Source organism: Petaurus breviceps, unplaced genomic scaffold (genome assembly GCF_028583685.1).
Source record: "Petaurus breviceps papuanus isolate PSGF00001 unplaced genomic scaffold, PetGlider_PUasm1.0 79, whole genome shotgun sequence".
NCBI classification, from domain to species: domain Eukaryota; kingdom Metazoa; phylum Chordata; class Mammalia; order Diprotodontia; family Petauridae; genus Petaurus; species Petaurus breviceps.
The window spans coordinates 24,902,254-24,921,161 of NW_027186523.1; the positions used below are offsets into that span (position 1 = coordinate 24,902,254).

General features: G+C 35.0%; 1 protein-coding gene and 1 long non-coding RNA gene across 2 annotated transcripts in view; one reads left to right on the forward strand and one right to left on the reverse strand.

The window, feature by feature from the left end:
- Positions 1-1,293: 1,293 nt before the first annotated feature.
- Positions 1,294-8,558, reverse strand: LOC138175874 (uncharacterized). Its single transcript, XR_011172115.1, has 4 exons — positions 8,254-8,558; positions 7,566-7,797; positions 2,914-3,013; positions 1,294-2,214 (listed from the first exon to the last, which is right to left on the reverse strand). It is a non-coding gene; the product is annotated as an uncharacterized lncRNA (long non-coding RNA).
- Positions 8,559-8,700: 142 nt separating this feature from the next.
- The window catches only part of LOC138175873 (voltage-dependent calcium channel subunit alpha-2/delta-1-like), a 162,700-nt gene continuing 152,492 nt past the window's right edge, over positions 8,701-18,908 (forward strand). Inside the window, exon 1 of the mRNA XM_069106507.1 lies at positions 8,701-9,191. Within this exon, the coding sequence (XP_068962608.1) occupies positions 9,097-9,191 (95 nt within the window). The 5' untranslated portion in view covers positions 8,701-9,096. The remainder of the gene's footprint in view (positions 9,192-18,908) is intronic.

Genomic DNA, 18,908 nt, shown 5'->3' on the forward strand with positions numbered 1-18,908 from the left:
CGGCTAAGAATCTGAATAACCAAATGGTGAGGATCATATCTATTATGACTTCTTTTAAACAATAAAACTATTATTGTTTAATATTTTTAAAAGTAACTGGTCCTGGCATTCTTTTGGCAATTTTGCTTAATTTCAAGTTTATTTTAATTCACTTTCATCTCGAACCCTTTTCTTTTCTCCCTTGTTCTTTACTGACATATTTGCTTCTTGTTGTCTTTCCCAAACTCTTATTTTCTTCATTTATTACTCCTTTTTGTAATTTTCCTCCCCCCCAATAATCTCTTTGATTTTCTATGATGTATTCCCCCCCCCAACACACACACACACACACACACACACACAGTGTCACTACTTTTCAACTTTCCCTTTCTCTTGGAAATCAGTTAAAGATTCTTTGCAATTGTCTGGTAGGGTGACAAGATCAAAAGAAGGGGTGGAGAAGGGGCGGAGTTGGGCTGGGCTCTCAAAGAGAGGAAGAAAGGGAAAACATGCTGAACTTGGTATCTATTCCTGAACATTGATGAGCCAAGGGTATTTGCTGTGGCATTAATTAAAGTCTAGTCAAGTTTATTGTGCCCTGTCAACTTTCTCTAATGTGGTTTGCTTGTGAGAATGAAAATGATTTTTATGATGGAAATGTAAGGACATTGACATTCTGCTCATCTAATTTTTTCTAGACATGATTTTGATGTTTTGAGGGAGATTATAGACATAGATAGACAGACAGATAGGAAGACAGACAGAGAGACAGTCTAGAAGGGAAATCAAACATGCAAGTGCATCATTATCAACATTGCCTTTGGTAATGAGTGTCTGCTAACCCTGTAAATAATATGAGAGAATGAAAGAAGAATCAGCATTATATCAAGGTCTGATGGCATAAGTCTGTAATAAAAAAAAGGGGGGGGGAAGTGAGTCAGATAGTGCACATATAATTTAAGCATTCATTTGAATTTCAAAATACTTTTGTACATAAACTAAAGTCTCAAAGATCTAAATTCACTTAAAAAATCGATTTCTAGTAAAAATAATTAATTTGACCCTTAAATGACAGGGCAGACCAACAAAACATTCAGCAAGTAATATTTTTAAGTCAGCATCAATGTAAAAAGGTGGATAGCTTGAGATTCAAACATTAGGTTTAATGTTTTATTGAAGGTCTTCACAAATGCAAACAAATTTATTAAATCAATTCCCCCTCTTCATAGTGTCCCTAATGAGACAACCTAATTTATTTTTTTTTAAAGCAATAGGGGTTAAGTAACTTGCTCAAGGTTACACGGCCAGGTGTTTCTGGGTGGGTGCTAAGTGTCTGCACCCGGATTCGATCCCCAGGTCATCCCGACACTGGAGCCGGTGCTCTTACTTGCTGTGCTACCTGGCCGCCCCTGACAACCTAATTTCTTAATAATAGGTTGAAACTCATTTGCAAATTTTAAATAAGAGCAACAAAACCAATACATAATACAAAATATTATATGACAACTTCACATACCTTTTAATATATACATATATATTTAAATTCTAAGTTCTGAGACACAAAACTTCTCTAGGCACGGACTAACAAAACCACATTCAAATACCTGGTACTTGTTATATGTTAATGATAGTTATGGCCTGATAAAAGATGATTTTCCCATAAGGGATTTGGGGGAGATTCTATTTCTCCAATAACTCAGGATACTAGAGTTTAGGGTGGGGGAGAGGGGAGAAGTATGTCTCTCAAATACAACTTCCACTGGTTTATGTGTAGAATAAACATTTGGAATTCTTTATATATTCATTTTTATGAGCTTCAGAATGACAAAAACATGTACCTCCAAACCTTTCATGTTTATAAAATGAATGCAAACTATTTATTTTATTCATCTGTTGATAGAAGTTGAACTATTTTACTTCTAGTCTACAGGTTTAATCAGAAATCTGCTTCACTTTCATTCAATGCAACAAATGTTTGTTAAGCAATGATTTTGTTTTTTAGGGGGCTGTGCTGGGCACAAAGACAAAGAAATAACATAGATAGACAAGGAGCTGTCATTCACATGGGGCTCAGTAGGACTATACACAAATAAGTACAATTTGAGGAGGGATAGAGTACTAGCTGGGATGGGGGGCAGGGCGGTGGGATGAGCAGAATCATGAAGACCTTCATGGCAGGGTAGCACCTGATTTGATCCTTGAGAGAAGCTGAGGACTCTAAGTGAACCCTTCTTCCTGTAACATATTGTAAGAATGTTCAGCACAATAGTCTAATGGATGACTTTTCTAAATAAAACATGCTTTCATGTTTTAGGAATTAGAACTAGAAAAAATTTTCAAAAAGTACAACTCACTCATTTTTAAGATAAGGAATCTGATACCTGAGTTCAAATCTGGCCTCAGATACTTAACACAAAATAATAGCTGTGTGACCTTGGGAAAGTCACTTAGCCCCAATTGCCCTCCCTTCCCCCCTCCAAAAAGGAAACAAAAAAAGATAAGGAATCCAAGGTAGGAGGATTTTAACTCACAGAGGTTGAAAGCAGCAGAGCTGGTATTCATTGATTTCAACACCAATGTGTGTGTGTGTGTGTGTGTGTGTGTGTGTGTGTGTGTGTGTGTGTATTCTTGCCTCTGGAACATTCTGGCTGTGTGATACTGGATAAGTGACCTAGGTACTGTGCAGATGGTAACTTGCAGAGTAGGTACAGATACAGATATGCATTTATAGAGAAGCTGAGCATTTGGAATCCTTTAAACTAATGAAATTATAGGTCAATTTGATTTTAAAAAATTATATATAATTACATGTGTGTGAATATGTATGTATACATATATGAATGTGTGTATATGTGTATACACACATATGGGCAACTAGATAGTGCAGTGGATCAAACAAGGGTCTTGAGTTCAAATCCTGACTTAGATACCTACTTGCTTTGTGTACCTAGGCAAGTCACTTAACCCCGTTTTCTTCAGTTTCCTCATCCGTAAAATGAACTGGAGAAGGAAATGTCAAATCAATCCAGTATCTCTGCCAAGAAAATAGGGTCACAAAGAATCAGACACTACCAAAATGACTCAATAATAACAACAAATATACACATATGTACATATACATGTGACTTAAAGTGACATCATAGAGAGCTGGCATTGAAGTCAAAAAGATTGTTCAGTTCCTGTTTCTTAAACTAGTCATACAATTCTGAGCAAGACATTTCTCTCAGTACCATAAAAAGCACTCCACCACAGTAAGTTGTAGTAATCATTTTGCTCATCTACATTAGTAAAGCAAGGTTTCCTTACTAGAAATTATCTATAGCAATAAAATGATAAGAGTAGCCACTAGAACAGGGGTGGGGAACCTGCACCCTCAAGGCTACATGTAGCTCTCTAGGTCCTCAAGTGCAGCCTTATAACTGAATTCAAACTTCACAGAACAAATACTTTTAATAAAAAGATTTTATTTAATAAAGAGCTCATATTTAATTTCATTATTATATGTGATAAAATGTAATGATATAGCATATGATAATTATATATCATACAATAAGATATCACATAATTATGATTAACATATTGTATATAATACATAATTATAATATATTCTATGTAATATATAACATATAACAAAGATATATAATTATAATTAATTTATTCAATAAAGGATTTCTCCTTTCATTAAGGGGATTTCTTCTGTGAATTTGGATTCAGTCAGAGGGATGCATTTGAGAGCATAGAGGGTCACTCAAGGCCACAGTTTCCCCACCCCTGCACTGGACTACATACTGACTTATCTATCTAAAATATACATTATCCCCTCCAAACATCACACACATACTTGCACACCAATATACAGAGATGAAGTTTTGATGTACTAGAACCATAATTGGCATGGGAGACAGGAGAACAGGGTTGGACCTCAGCCATTTACTAGCTCTGTGATCTTGCAGTAAGAAGTCACATGATCCATCTGGATTTCAATTTCTCCATTTTCACAATGAAAGATCTTGATTAGCAGGCCTCTAAAGATTTTCTCAGCTATAATATATTGCAATTGTGTATATTTAAGTTTATATGTATATGTTCCATATATTCATATAACACACATATATTTCATATATGCATATATAAGACATGTGTGTGCATATATTTAAATATGTCTTTCAGCTAGTAATATTAACATCTGCTTAATAGACTTTGACTACAGTTATATTTCAGGGGATGTTATTTTATGCATCAAGCAACAAGCATTTCTACTATGTGCCAGAAATATTCATGAATCTTTAATCCTTGTATATAAAATTTGGTTGTGTTGGGGTTCCATTGCATTTCCAAAGTACTGAATATCATTCTTTTCAAGAATGTTGACAATCAGCTCCAATTAATATCCCTGGCCTTACAAAATAGAATCTCATAATATTAGATTTGTAAGGATGTGTTACCTTAGAATACATCTAAGAGAATCCTTTTACTTTACCATTAAGGAAAAAGCAGCCAAGAATGATAGCTTGGTATAGAAGACAGGGCACTTAACTTGGTTTAAAAAAAAGCTGTGTCCAAATTACACATTAGAAATTTACTCTCTTTATGATTCTAGGCAAATCTTTAAAACTTTCTGTGGCTTGGTTTCCTAATGAGTAAAATAAGGAGATTGAATCTGATGGCCTCTAAGATATTTACAAGTCTAAAACAATGATTCCATGAGCCTATACAGGGATTTCTTCAAGGTCACATAGTATCATATTAAGTGCACACGCCTTCGGTATTATCAAAGGAATTTCTAATCTTGACTCTATGGCTTTATCTGGACCAGGAGAGTTGAGATGAGTTAAGCAGTTACCTAGGAAATCTGAGAAGTATTGCATATATATGCATGTTAGCTAGGCTGCTTATCATGGGCACATAAAGCAAGGTCTTAACTAAATTATATTAAAAGCAACAAAAATTCTCCAAATCAATACCACTCACTGAACTGTTACAATATTAGAATTTCAGGCTACTGACATTTGCCATAATTTTCTAAGTGAAAAAGAACTAGTGAATGTATGACCTATCTTAGGTTTTCTAAACCTATGTAAATGAGCATGAGAATTATAAGTACAAACACTTCTATGTGATTTCTATTGAGGTTTGTGAAGCACAAAACATATAATTTCATTTGATCCTCCCAACCGCTCTGTGAGGTGTGTGCTATTATTATCCTCATTTAACAGTTGAAGAAACTAAGGCTGAGAGGAATTGTCACTAATCTGTTGTTTGAGGCAAGATTTAAATTCAGGTCTTCTTGACTTCAACCAACATTATCCATTGTGCCACCTACCTGCCTCATTAGGCTTCCTACAAGCATTACTGGCCATAGGCTTATGTTTAAAAAAAATCACTTCTATGCATCAAATTTTCCTGACATTTACTTCCTTAGGTTACCATTTAAATGTAAAATTTCCATCTATCAAACTTTAACTCATCTTGATATTTACTTTATTTTGTCATTTAAACATTAGTTGATAACTCAAAAACTATTTTATCTGCTCTCCCTCTTTCCCTTTAGCATATAAACACTACATTTATCTATCATGATGGAAAGAACAATGAAAGTTCAATCCAAAGTGGCCACTAGGTTTTCTTTGGTGATTAAAATATATGTAACACAGAAACTACATCCACTTATGTTGCTTTTACTGAGCAAAGTCTTGAAATTAATGATGTTCTCTGATGTAAGAGAATGGAAATCAGACAATTTAGAATATTATGGAACACCAATAGAAAGATAAAATTATATTTAAAACAACCTTGCTTCATTTGCCTTATACAGACTATAAAAGCTATATTTTGTCTATGCCTGATTAAAAGATTTATATTTTTTAAAGTAATTAATAATGAATTTCATAAAAGAATGCCAACTGTGATTTAAAAGCATAATTGTGAACCAAATACTTTAGTTAGAATTGTACAAGCAACATTTCATTTCACAGAATTGTATATTGAAAAAATATACAGTGTTTCATCAAAGATAACTGAGATTTGACTCAAGTCCAACTAAGTTAATTACAAAATAAGATCTAGGTTTTCTGAAAGTTTATTACATACTTTCATTTTTAATCCACATTTGGAAAGATGGAAGACTGCACCATAGCAGATCACAGTAGGAAGTTTAGATTCATTATTGAAATAATTGACATAATATATTAACATAATACTTTGTGTGTGTGTGGCAAGGCTGCTATAATACCAACATATCACATCAATGATAATGAGAACCTAAATTTTGGCTATTGTTAATGCAGGTATAATCTCATGATTTAAAAAACAAAAAAGGACAAAGACAAAAATATCTGTTTTTGAATCATTAACAGTTGAAAAAAATTACTGTTCTATTTGGTAATCCAATTCTTGAAAAAAAAAAAGAAAATAAATGTCATCTTCAATTGTATAAAATATCGTTTCTGTGCTCTAGTGTTCAATTCCATCACATCCCACTCCATTCCTCATTTATAGAGCTCCTACTGCCTCACCACCTTATGCCTGGCATAATATAAAGCTAAGTTAAATCCCTGGGGGTGGGGTAGGGAGGACACTTTCCAAGGGAAAATTTAAGAATAAGCTAGAGAAAGGGAGGACATTTGAAAAACAAAGACTAGAAATGTAAAAGAGCTTTTTTTAAAAAAATTAAATAAAAGGTACGTGCACTAAGTTGAATACTGATCATGAGACCATGACTGATTATTCTTTTCTAGCATGTTATTTTTTCTCTTAACCATATTCCTAGGCTCATAGACTGAGAACTGGGATGAATCTTAGAAATCCTCTAGTCTAAAGGCCTCATTTGGAGATAAGGAAACAAGCCTAGAGGGTAATAAATATTAATTGACTTTATTCAATTTCCAGTTGTAAGTAACAAAATAGGGATTTGAACCCAGATCCTGGGCTTCAAAGGGAGAGCTCTTTCCACTAATTAATTATAGAGGGACTGTCTCAATATATAGCCCATAAAGAGTTGTATGCTTTATGAATTTCTTTTTAATAGAAGGGCACACCAAGGCCTTGCTCCATTGAGTTCATCTTAAGAATTATAAAATTGTATTGGGTCTGAAACCTTCTAGTCACCCCCAAATAGCACAGCTCTTATACAGCTTTAGTGATATGGTTTTATATAAATACAGAGAGCATTTTCTAAAATTACTGCCAACCATCTTCTGCCTCCCACTCATCTAAGTCAGTGGTGATATTACTAGGGGAGGTAATTTCATGTTACCATATGAAAAGTAAACTATATTCCTGGTTCATTGTTAGCAGTTCTACAACCTGCAGCTTGATTATCCCTAACAGCTTTTTTTTTTGCCCAACAACCTGCTCCAGTCCCTTTGGGGGCCAGTAGTTAGAGTGGGAATGCATAGAGGTAAAACCGAATCAAAATAATGAATATAATAATAGCTGGCATTTATGGAGCACTCTTAAGGTTTGCAAAGTATTTTACATGTTATCTCATTTGACACTCCGCACCCACATTCTACACCCCCCCCCCAGCAACAGTGCAATGGACTAAGCCTGTTGCCTTGCAGATTATTTTATTTATTGCGTCTCACCTATATCAGTAATTCCAAAATGTAAGTGACTCATTAGGAGGATTCAGGCAACAGCTGACTAGGGTTGCCTCTCCCTCGTTTCCTTTTGGCTCCATCCATCCCACCTGTTTCAGGTTCATTCACTTGAGTACGGGTGCCTGTTGCACCTGTCTCTTCTTTCACAAACATGAACACTGGACAGAGTAGACTCCTTGTCGAAGCTCTGGCGAACCAAAGGTGCCCAGGTTTTTCCCTGAAAGTATTGGAAGAAAAATCTGTTATCAACCTTTCCATGAATCTTCTAGGTTGGTGAAGAATTTTCTCCCTGCAAATTCCTGCTATGCAGGTAAATGTATGAGAGAGACTTACAGCAGGACCAGTCCTACCCCCTCCATCACCTAACTCTGCCCTGCTCTTCAACCAACCTCGTTGCAAGGCTGCAAACCCAGTAACTAGTGAGAGCAGAGATACCAGATATGTGACTGGATCTGAGCTGGCACGGAGGAGAGGACCCAGACACTCACAGGCAAATAGTGCCACCTGGTAGAAAATCATTAGTGGTTCTAAAAAAACAGTTTTTTTTTTTTTTTAAATGCCCTCCTACTTCTGTTGTCAAATCGCTTCTCCACGTTTCCTAGGCAGGCAGTTTATTCTGGTGCCTCCGAGGAGGGGTGGGAGAACGTTGCAAGCGTGTTCAAAAATAACTCACAAAGATCTGAATCTCAGAGCGTGCCAAGCACTTTTGTTGGAGTATGATACTGTCTTCGGATGCCTTCTGGGAGATGGTGGTTGCATTTCCACTGACAGCCCCACGGGGTTAGGTACCATTCCTCCACCCCTGGGACTCGGGTGAGGGCTCAGATGCTGACTTTGGGAGTTCCTTTTATGCTTTCCTTCTATGGAGAGCTGCTCATGGTCGGGCTCCTCTAGGCTCATCTGACACACTCCCCTCCTACCTCCCACCCCCAACCACCACCCTGTGACTTTCCCAGAGCCCGTCTGCTCATTGCAGAGAAGAAGCAAGAAGAAACCTTGCTTTTCCACAAGTCTCTGCCTCTTCACTCCCCCTCCTTACTTCCCCCTCCCCATTACCGTCACCCCTCCTCCTCCCCCGCCTCCGCCTCCTCCTTCTACTCTGCAATCAGGGGAATAAATCAGGGAAGGAAACAGAGAGAGGGAGAGAGGAGACAGAAAAGAGAGCGCTTGCCGAGATCTGTTACAAAAGTAGCCCTGATGGCGGCTGATCAGATGAAGCTGCTGTAGGGAGTAGCAGTGAGCGTCTAGTGTGTTTTTCTCTCTCCACCGTCCCTCATTCTAGATCTCGATTTTGCTCTCCCTACCTCCCCCACCGAGCCCCTCCCCATCTCTGGCACCTTGCTTGCGTTATCTCCAGGCGTCTTTCTTTGCAGTGTGTGCATTGGTGTTTTGCCTTTTCTGTCCCCCTCTCCCTCCCGGTTTGTTTCATTATCATTTTTATTTTTTTTTTTTCCCTGAGTTGGGGAGGGAGTGAGAAGCGGGGGGGAAGAGAGAGAATCGATCTTCTATCCCGAAGATGGCTGCTGGCTGGCTTCTAGTCTTTAGTCTGACACTTTTCCAATCTTTGCTGATCAACCCTTCATTGGAAGAACCTTTTCCTTCGGCAGTCACGTAAGTCCACCCGAGGAGTTGGGGCTGGCGAGAGATGTGGACAACGTCTGCATGTGTGTGTGTGTGTGTGTGTGTGTGTGTGTGTGTGTGCGTATGTGTATGTTTGTGTGTGTATCTTTATGTGTGTATGTGTGTGTGTGACTGAGAGAGAGAGAGAGCAAGGAAGGCAGAGAGAAAGAGAGAGCTAGAGAGAGTTGGGGGCGGGGGATTGTAAATTACCAGGAGTTCCTGGTTCTCTTGTTTGGGGGGGAGAGGAAAGGAGGAGGAGGGAAGAAATACCAGAATCTAAGATGAAAATGACAAATGAGGAGGTATTCGCAGGGCTTGCGCTTAGAAAATAAACAAGAAATACGAAATCTCCCGCATCGGATGTAGGGTTCAGGGCTAGGCGGTCTCAGGCAAGAAAACATTCACATAGAAAATAAGCGACTTTTCAAAATCCAGGGCTTTTCCACTACTTTAACCCATTTCTCAGTTGCCCTCTTTACAGTTTCTCTGTGTTGAGAGAAAAGTTTCCAGCCGGACACATGTTCACATGTAACCAGGCCCTCTGAAAAGCTTTGATTCTGTTAAGATTTAGTAGACACATACATATGAGTTTTATATAGATGTATCTTTTTTTTTTCTCCAATCCTGAGTCAGCAGAGGGCTAACACCTCTTGTACTTGGTCTCGGATTCGATTGTAATTGCCTTGTTAACAAAACTTGTTTAGTTGACAATTGACTGGTTGCACTTGACAGCTATTCTTTTGTGAAGTGTATCTCCCTCCAGGACTTCCGAATGTTTTGTCTCTTGTAGTGGGCTTGCTGGGGGTCCTAGAAACACGCTATCCTTTCCTTCGTATTCTTTTTAGCTGAACTATGCAAGCAAAGCTGAGCTATCCAGTTTCTGTAGTTAAAATGAACAATAGAAAATTGGGGGATGTCACCAAATCTGGTTTCTTAAGGAAAGACTAAAGAGTTATTTACAGGGCCGTTTTAATATTTTTTTTCACATTGTCACAAAACTAAGACGGCTTGTAAATGATAAACCTACTGTTTATTGTGGGAATACGGTTTTTAAAGGTAACCAGATTCTCCTGGAAGGTGTGGGAATGAAGAATAATTTCCTCTACTTTCACAAGAAACATAATAGAATATTAGGGAGATAATTTCATATACTTACATACAAATAACTATACATATATGTACACCTACATATCTTCATTCACATTTATGGCTAAGTGCACTGAATAACCTAACAGGCATTTTGGGAAGCATTTATTTTAGTTCCTGAAACTGGGTTATAGCTACCACCAGTAGGTAATTTTAAGTGGATGACTCACTTTAATGCATTTTACATAACAAAAACAAAGCCAAAGGTAGCCCTCTCTTTCCTGGTATTTTGTGTTATAAAGGATTTGCTGTCCTTTTCTGGCTTTAGTGCTGAAGACTTGAGGTCTTTTTTTTGAAGTTGATACAAGCCCTATATTTTCACCAACTGGGACTTTTTGTAGGAGTTATTAATAGATTCAGTTCTCAGTCTTTGTTGCATTAGATATCAGTGGAGGAATATAGAGAATTCGCACACTAAAGAGTGAAAGTGTAGCAGCAATACTGTTTTGTTTTTCTTTTATCAAATAATGTAAAAAAAAAAAAGACTGTCTCTAGAGTATCTTCTGTAATAAAAATTGCTTCTGCACACTTAATATTGAGAAAATAAATAAATAAAGTGTGATAATTGGCAAGATATCCAGGTGGTGACACTGAATGTTAAGGCAAGAGAGAAGTAGCCAAATAATGATGCCAAACTATTTACATCAGATTCAGATTCTCATTTCTATTGCTGTCAGGAGGGTGACCTATAAAGTAAGTACTTAAATGAATTGCTTACAGTTTACAAATTGGAAGCTCTTGTCCCATATAAAGTTATGATTCTTTCAAGTGTAGTTATCTCCAGAATGCTTTGACTTTACATTTACTTGACTAGAGCAGCATTTTGTGTCCCTGGTTTTTGAAACTGACAGTATTCATTTATAGTTCTTGAAAAGATTTTTATATAAATGCATCATTACTTTACTAGTTATAAAAATATTGTTATTTTTAAAATTCCATTGGGAAAAGTGTCCCCTTAAAAAATTGCAGGATCAGCTTCTTGGAAATATATCCATAGACAAATATTAAATTGCAAGTCCTTCCTGCATTAGAGTAATTTGTAATAAATGCTTTTCTTAACCTGAAACAACTAATTGATTTTCAGTGGTTCAAAACTGAAACATGCACAACTACCTGTTCACTAAGAAGACTTGGGGATAGCCCCATAAAATATAGCAGATACAGACATAAAAGGAGATGTTGCTGTTTCTTAATTTTAAATAGAATTCAGTGATTTTCTTTTCTCTTTTTCTTCCTACTAGTGGAGAAAACACACAAATGATATAATTTATAATTGTCTAAATATGGGATTTCAGAATGAATTATGTCAGAAGAGAATAAACAGTTTGTACTCTAGGGGAAGAAGGGGATACAATTTTCAATTATCTGAAGATGGAATTTCAGAATAAATTACTTCAGAAATAAAATTGTAAGCAAGGTTTTGTACTGACTAGGGGGAGACAAGGAATGGTCCTCGGCAGGTGACATGTACGCTCTTTTTGACAGGATATTTATTTGAAAAGTTGGTGTTATCCATGCTTGATCAGAGGCTGCAATATTAGACCTTTTCCCCCTCCTAAGCCAGGCTCAATTTATGATGAAACTTCATGAAACAGAGAATAAAGCATGATGATTTCTTTAATACATTCTTGTTTACTTGCTTTTTCCTACATCCTCTGTTTGCATTTAGAAACTATTAGTAGGATAGATTATTTGTGTAAGCTTAGCATCTAGTGTATATGTTATATATTTTAAAAATTAATTTAAATGTTGCAGTCTTTACTGAATGCAAGTAAAATGTTTTCATATTTAAAATTATTTATAGAACTATTTTCTACAGTTTTCCCTTTGGTCTTTTTATTTTTTCAGAAATTGTAGCATCTTAGAGATAGAAAAATCCTTTAATAAATAAGCATAAGAGGCAACAATATACTCCCACCATCAGAAAATTTTGAAGCACTACAATACACTGATTTGATTAAGCTGAAATTGGTCATTCAAAATTCAAATAAGATACCCTTATTTTATAGGGTATGAAATCTTAGCAGTGTTAAATATTATGTTCTGCTGATATAGAAGAGATATAAGGCAAACTAAACACATTCTTAAGGTCTCTGCTTCTGGCTTAAACTACCGTAAAATATAGCATTTTCACTGTAATAAAAGAATAGCTTTAACCTCATATTAAACAATCAATATGTTCTGTTTCTAAGAATTAACCTTAAAATTGGTGCTCTGTTCCAGACAAAAAAAGAATTCTGACATTTTCATTTGGTCTTTAGTAACTTTCTTTTGATTTTTGTTAAAATAGAATATGCCTAGATATCCTACCAATGTTCTACTAGGGATTGTCTTAGAGTGAGATGTGAAATGTAGTGATTACATACTTGGCCTTTGCTAGGAGCCTACATTTTTTGAAAGCAGCTTTCAGAGTAGAGAGCCATCTCTTAGTTTTAGAAACAGTTTGTCAGAGCATCTGCTCCAACATGCCAGATTTAAAATGCAAAATATCAACACACCCCATTATACTAATGCACTTAAGTAAAGGCCTCTCTCTGATTTCTTAGTGTGGTACTCTAGCCACCACACTGTATATGTCTCTCAAAAGCTTTCCATTTATATTTATAGCTCAGTGTCATGTAAAGCCTTTCCTTCTACATCATGCCTTTTTTTTATGCAGTCCTTCAAAAATTCCAGAGAATCAAATATCATTCATGACATAACTATTGTTATTGGGGGGTTGTCTGATATGCCTGAGTCTGTATAGTGAAAATTATAAATTAACCTCTTTAAGTGGAATTCTATAAAATAATAATTTTTGCCTTCAATTTCTGCCTTCAATATCCAATTCTTGGATATTTTAAATATGTAAGATATAACATTTGAAAATGATAGGACTTTTTTTGTTGGTAGGACATGATGTGGGAAAAGGTATTGTTTCTGTATCATTCCTGATGTGGCTACTCAATTCTTATCAATGTTTAGCAATGATTATTCTCACATAGTGCATTTTAAGCTGTGCTTCTCATGGCTCAAGACACAAAATGAAGAAGAGGAAAGATGTATTCTTAAAATTTCTTTTGCTGCTTTTCTTTCCCATTAGCCATTCTCCAAAATGTCTAAAGCTACAGGTGATTAAAACTTGCAACAGAGTTGCTTTTCTTTAAAAGTGGTCATGTAAATTTGACTGCAGTCACGTATGTACCACTATAGATCCACCTTTGCATTAGAATGTGTTGGGAACACACTGACATTCTTACTGGAAACACACATATGCAATTTGGAAAAGTACGGAAAAGGAGACAAGTTGGGAAGGAACAGCTAAGCTCAAATGAATTTGTATACTTTGATATCTTTCTTTCTTCTATTACTATAGATAGATTTCTCCCAAAAGTGATGGTATCTAAGTAAAAAAGAACAAGATATGTATGTTTACATTAAAGCCCATTTTTTTTGTTAAGCATTAATGTAAGACCTGACATCAGAAAACATATTTTATATTGTAATCAGGAAAGACAATTAACTCTTTTCTGTTTGAATGGATTATAGCTGTTACTCAACATCTTTTACTGATATTTCTCAAACTTTAAACCAAGAAAAAGGTGAAATAATAAAAATTCCATACTTGTCTTCTTTCTGAGATATGACCAAAGTGTAAAATGTGCAAGCTATGTATTGCACACAAAGTATGACATTTACCTAACCTGGGCATAATTTTAAATAGCATTCATTTATAATTCAGTTGGGAAAATTATATTGCTCAAAAGTCCCAAACTAAGAGTATACCTTTCTTTTAACAAAAAGATACTTAAGCCTTTTCTCTTCTTTTGAATGCATTTATTATATGAACATGTCCAAATTTTTAAAATACAAAATAGATTAAAATGGCATGGCCATAAACTTTGATTTTCAATGGGTTAAAAAATGTGCTTATTTGCTGATCTGTTATAGATTTGTAAGAAGACATACACATGTTGATATACACATGCTTACACACACAAACATACTATTGTGTACGTTCACATAGAAAACAATGCAACACAGTGTATGTAACATATATGGCATATGTTCTACATGTATTTAACATGTAAATGCATGTTAAATATATAAATTCTGCCACTGAGGTGGTATTTTCAAAGCAAGAGTTTGTGTTTCATATCTTAGTAGATAGCCTATGACTTTTAGTAATGATGACATTTTATCATTTTAATGAGGATTTTTTATTGTCTTTATTAAATGCAAACAAAAAAAACCCTTTTAACTCGTAAGCACCAGTAACTAATCATATTTTTCCAACTTTATAATACTTTTTAGGACTATTCAGTGCAGTATCCAAACTGCTCCCAAGTTTTTCATTTAGACATTTTCCATTTTAATTGTTCTCTTCCTTGATAAATGACTATGGAAATTTAATTAAATTAATATGAAAGTGAATATATCCATACATATATCCATACATATATTTCTATATATGTTTATGTATAATTTTTATGCTCTTTAGTGCTTTCAAATATCTAAATGTGTATATGTTTCTCATAACATGCAGTACCATGATGGACACCAAACTGTATTGTTGTTGTGCTGAAGTATATATGATAGGTGTTCCCTAGAGTACAACAAAAAAGCAGCGGGTTTTAATAGGAATTGATATGTGCTGTTATGTTCAATTCAGCTTTTTACCATCTTTCAGAGATTTTAAATATTAATGACATGGCCCTATTGAGGCAAAACCTAATTGGTAAATTAAATAACTCTGTCTTTATTGTATGTAAATGTATATATGTACATACATGTTCAAATCTGTATTATTTTTATACATCATATTGTTATCATTCATTTGTAAGAATGTTTTCCCCCCTAAAATGTAAATACCTTGATAGGGTCTTTTCGTTCATAAAATGTTTATGTACTTAAGTATAGTTTGATAATAGTTTCATACGTATGTCGTGATATAGTGGTTTTATGTAAGGAAATTTAATAGTTCTTATTTTCTTCAATGCAATATTTGCAAGACTAAAATATAAAAAAATGATTCATTATTGTATAGGGAAAATATACTTTTAAACATAATTTTGTCATCCTTTTAGGAAAAGCAACAGGAAAAAAAACCTTTTTTGATCTTGAAATGTTTTATGCTGTTTTTTATTTAAGATCAATGTATGGTAAATGTAATATAATTAAAAATATTTACTTCTATTTTCAGAAGATCAGCAAATTTGGTGATGTATCGTAGCATTTCAAACAACAAGGGACTAGTTTTCCCACAAAAAATAAATTATACATTTATATATTCCTGTCCTTTTAATGTATTTATACAATTATAATTATATATCCTTTAAATATATTTATATAATTTAACATATATATGCATATATATTATCGATATTTTTACCATTTTCCAGGGGATAAAGGAATCTTGCTATTGGTATTTTCATTTTTTTCCCTATTTATTTACATAGAGGCTAACAAGTTTATGGAAAAGATTGACATTGTGGGACCAACAAATCAGCATACTTTTACACTTAATTACAGTAATTCAAAATCAGGCTGTTCTATATGAAGAAGTGCTTGAAATACTCTTTGAATATGGATATGGCATATTTCTGGTTAAATGTTATTTTAACACTTGCTTCTGCTGGATTTTTCTGCTACCATATGCTTCTGTTGAATTTTATCATCAGTTTGCATTTTTAATTGTAGAACTTTAAAATACAGAACCTGTTAAGCATTAAAAAAAGAGTGCTGAAATTTGATGGGTGTTTACTATCACAGAACCTGAATTGTTTGAGAAAAGTATCATATTTTTGAAATGTGGTCATTTATGAATCACTTCGAGGTATTCTCTTTAAATACCTTTACAGAAATAGCACATTGGCCTTCCAATCACAGCTAAAAATTATACTTCAGCATACATTTGTCCTCTCACTCTTTTGAAATGTTATTTATTGATGTAAGGTATGACCATTGAATGCTAGAGAAAGAAAAAAATTCCTTTTCTTCTAGACTACATGTTCATGGGTCTTAAGTTCCAAGATTTCCTCATTGTAATTCTACCTATTTCTTTTTCAATGGCTTTTCCAGTATCACTTAACACTTTGACCTATACTGAAATTCTTATATTGGTAATATTTCATTGATAAATGAACCAGTACTCTATAAAGGAAAAAATAATTCAAACCAGTAAGACTATTGATTAAAGGTTTTTATGTTTGAAGATCCTCATATGTAACATCTGGATTTAGGGAGAGAAATAGTAAAGGTTAGAAAGGCCTATGAAATTTGTTCTTAACATATTAAAAGCTCATAAACTGAAGACCAGAGGAGAGAAATGTTATTTGGCAGGATCATGTGGAAATAGAAAAATAAAATGAAAATCTACATGAATCCTGGGCAAATTCCTTGCTCTGAAAAATAATCTAAAGTTTTGGCAAAGGTAGAGGAAATGTTGATTGTGTAAGAGAAACTAACCCCAATATTAAAGAGGAGGATGATAGCTGACATTTATACAGTGCTTTAAGGCTTTCAGGGTGCTGTATATACATGCTCATAGCAGCCTTTTGAGGTAGACATTATAGTTAACATTCTCATTTTACTTATGAACCTAAGATAGGGGCAATGCTTTGCTCATCAAGTTTATGTTGGGTCTACAATTAAAAAAAAAAACATCGAAAGAAGGTAATATTCAATTCCCAAGGCCCTAGTTTTCAAATTCACTGTATTCTATTTGAGAGGTTCTAAAAAATAAGAATGCTGCATATTTTTTTTAAATACCCTCCCTTCAAATACCTCACAACTGCAAATACGCATAAAGTCTTAACAAATAAAACCTAAAATGTAAGGAAGGAATTCATAAGTAAAGCAGCATGATATAGTAAAACATTGCAATTTACTGGATAACTTCTGGAGAGCCCCCCAAATATTGAACCATACTCTCAAGTAGGACTTTATAGGATCTCAAAATGGAAAATGCTCATTGCTGAGACTGGGAATTCTCTGGGACTCTGAGGGTTAAACATGAAGGAGACATTCCAGGAGAGTTGCTCAGTCTTATCTTAACCCTTCTACCTTTTTCTTCAGCTCTTCATATCTCTTCTCAAGGTGTCAGTTTGGGAAGGCTTGTGGTTTCTCTCTATCTGTTTCCCTATGACTTTCTGTCTCTGTCTCTGATGCTGTCTCCCATCTCTCTGTGTCTGTGTCTCTCTCTATGTCTTTGTATCTCTCTTTCCCTCTTAATTAGGCATGGGGTTTCTGCTTCTGGGGGTTGCAAGAAAGGGTTCTCCACGTAGCCCAATCATTTGAAATCAAGAATTCACAAGACTGAAGGTATCTGACAAGTAATAATAAGACTAGGGCTTGTTATTGACTTTTCTTTACCTAGTTACAACCTTTCCATGTGGCTTTTATTCCTTCCTATTTTTGTAATGGAGATTAACCACTACATGGATGTATTGAGGACTGGTGAGTATGAGTTTGTTTTGTAGAAAGCTGTCACACAGTAAGAGCAAAAACAGTGTATAATTACTAGAAAGATACAGTAAAGCCAGTTTTGTGGTTTAACACCATCTTAATATAAATCTCCTTTTAGTAAAGGGATGACTTATAGGCCTAAAATAAAAATTAATCAAGAGAATGAATTCATATACAAACACATTTTTGAATGAAAGAGTATGCTTGGCAAAAGAATAAAATGCCAATAAGTAGGAAGGATCGCCCTATAGGAGATTCCTCTGTTTAGTCTGGAAATGAAGGTCTCTGAATCTCTTGAAAGGTCAAGGCTTTAGTATCAATGACTCTTATTACTGCTGCAATTTCAGCATTCCCAGAATTTCAAGGTTGTTTGCATGAATAGTTGCTATCGCAACCACCAAACAATAGACTTAAAAAATAACCTTGGTCTCTTGGGTACCACCAGAAATTGGTTCAAATGGGTATATTAAATCGAGGTTTGTGGTTTGAAATGGGAGATGAGAGATAAAAGGTAAAGTCTTTTACTTCTCTTTGTGGACATGATTTTGTATTTACCTACCCTCTTCTAATATGATGCTACTTTGAGCATTCCAAAGCAGACTTTTGTGAATGGTGAACATCAGCTCTGTTGTTGCTTAGCTATTTTCAGCCTTGTCCAACTCCTCATGACCCTGTTTGGAGTTTTCTTGCTAAAGATACTGGGCTTCTCCGGGTGATTTGACAGATGAGCAAACTGAGGCAAACAGGGTTCATGACATTGCTAGGGTCACACAGCTGGTACATGTCTGAGGCCAGATTTGAACTCAGGAAGATTAGTTTTCCTGACTCCCAAACCAGTGCTCTATGCACAGTGGCACTTCCTAGCTGCCACGTAAACTATCTAAATGTGTATGGCTGCATTTACCACTATAAGCTATTCTTTATAAAACACATTACAAATGATAAATTATGTAGTACAGGTGTCATTACACCATTCTACCTATGAGGAAAATGAAGTTCTGAGGAATCAATCAATAACTTGCCTTTTATCATAAAGACCAGAGGTAGTCATGGTTGAAATCCAGATGTCAAAATAAACCCACTTTTCCTTCCACATTCACTTTTTACTGAGATTAA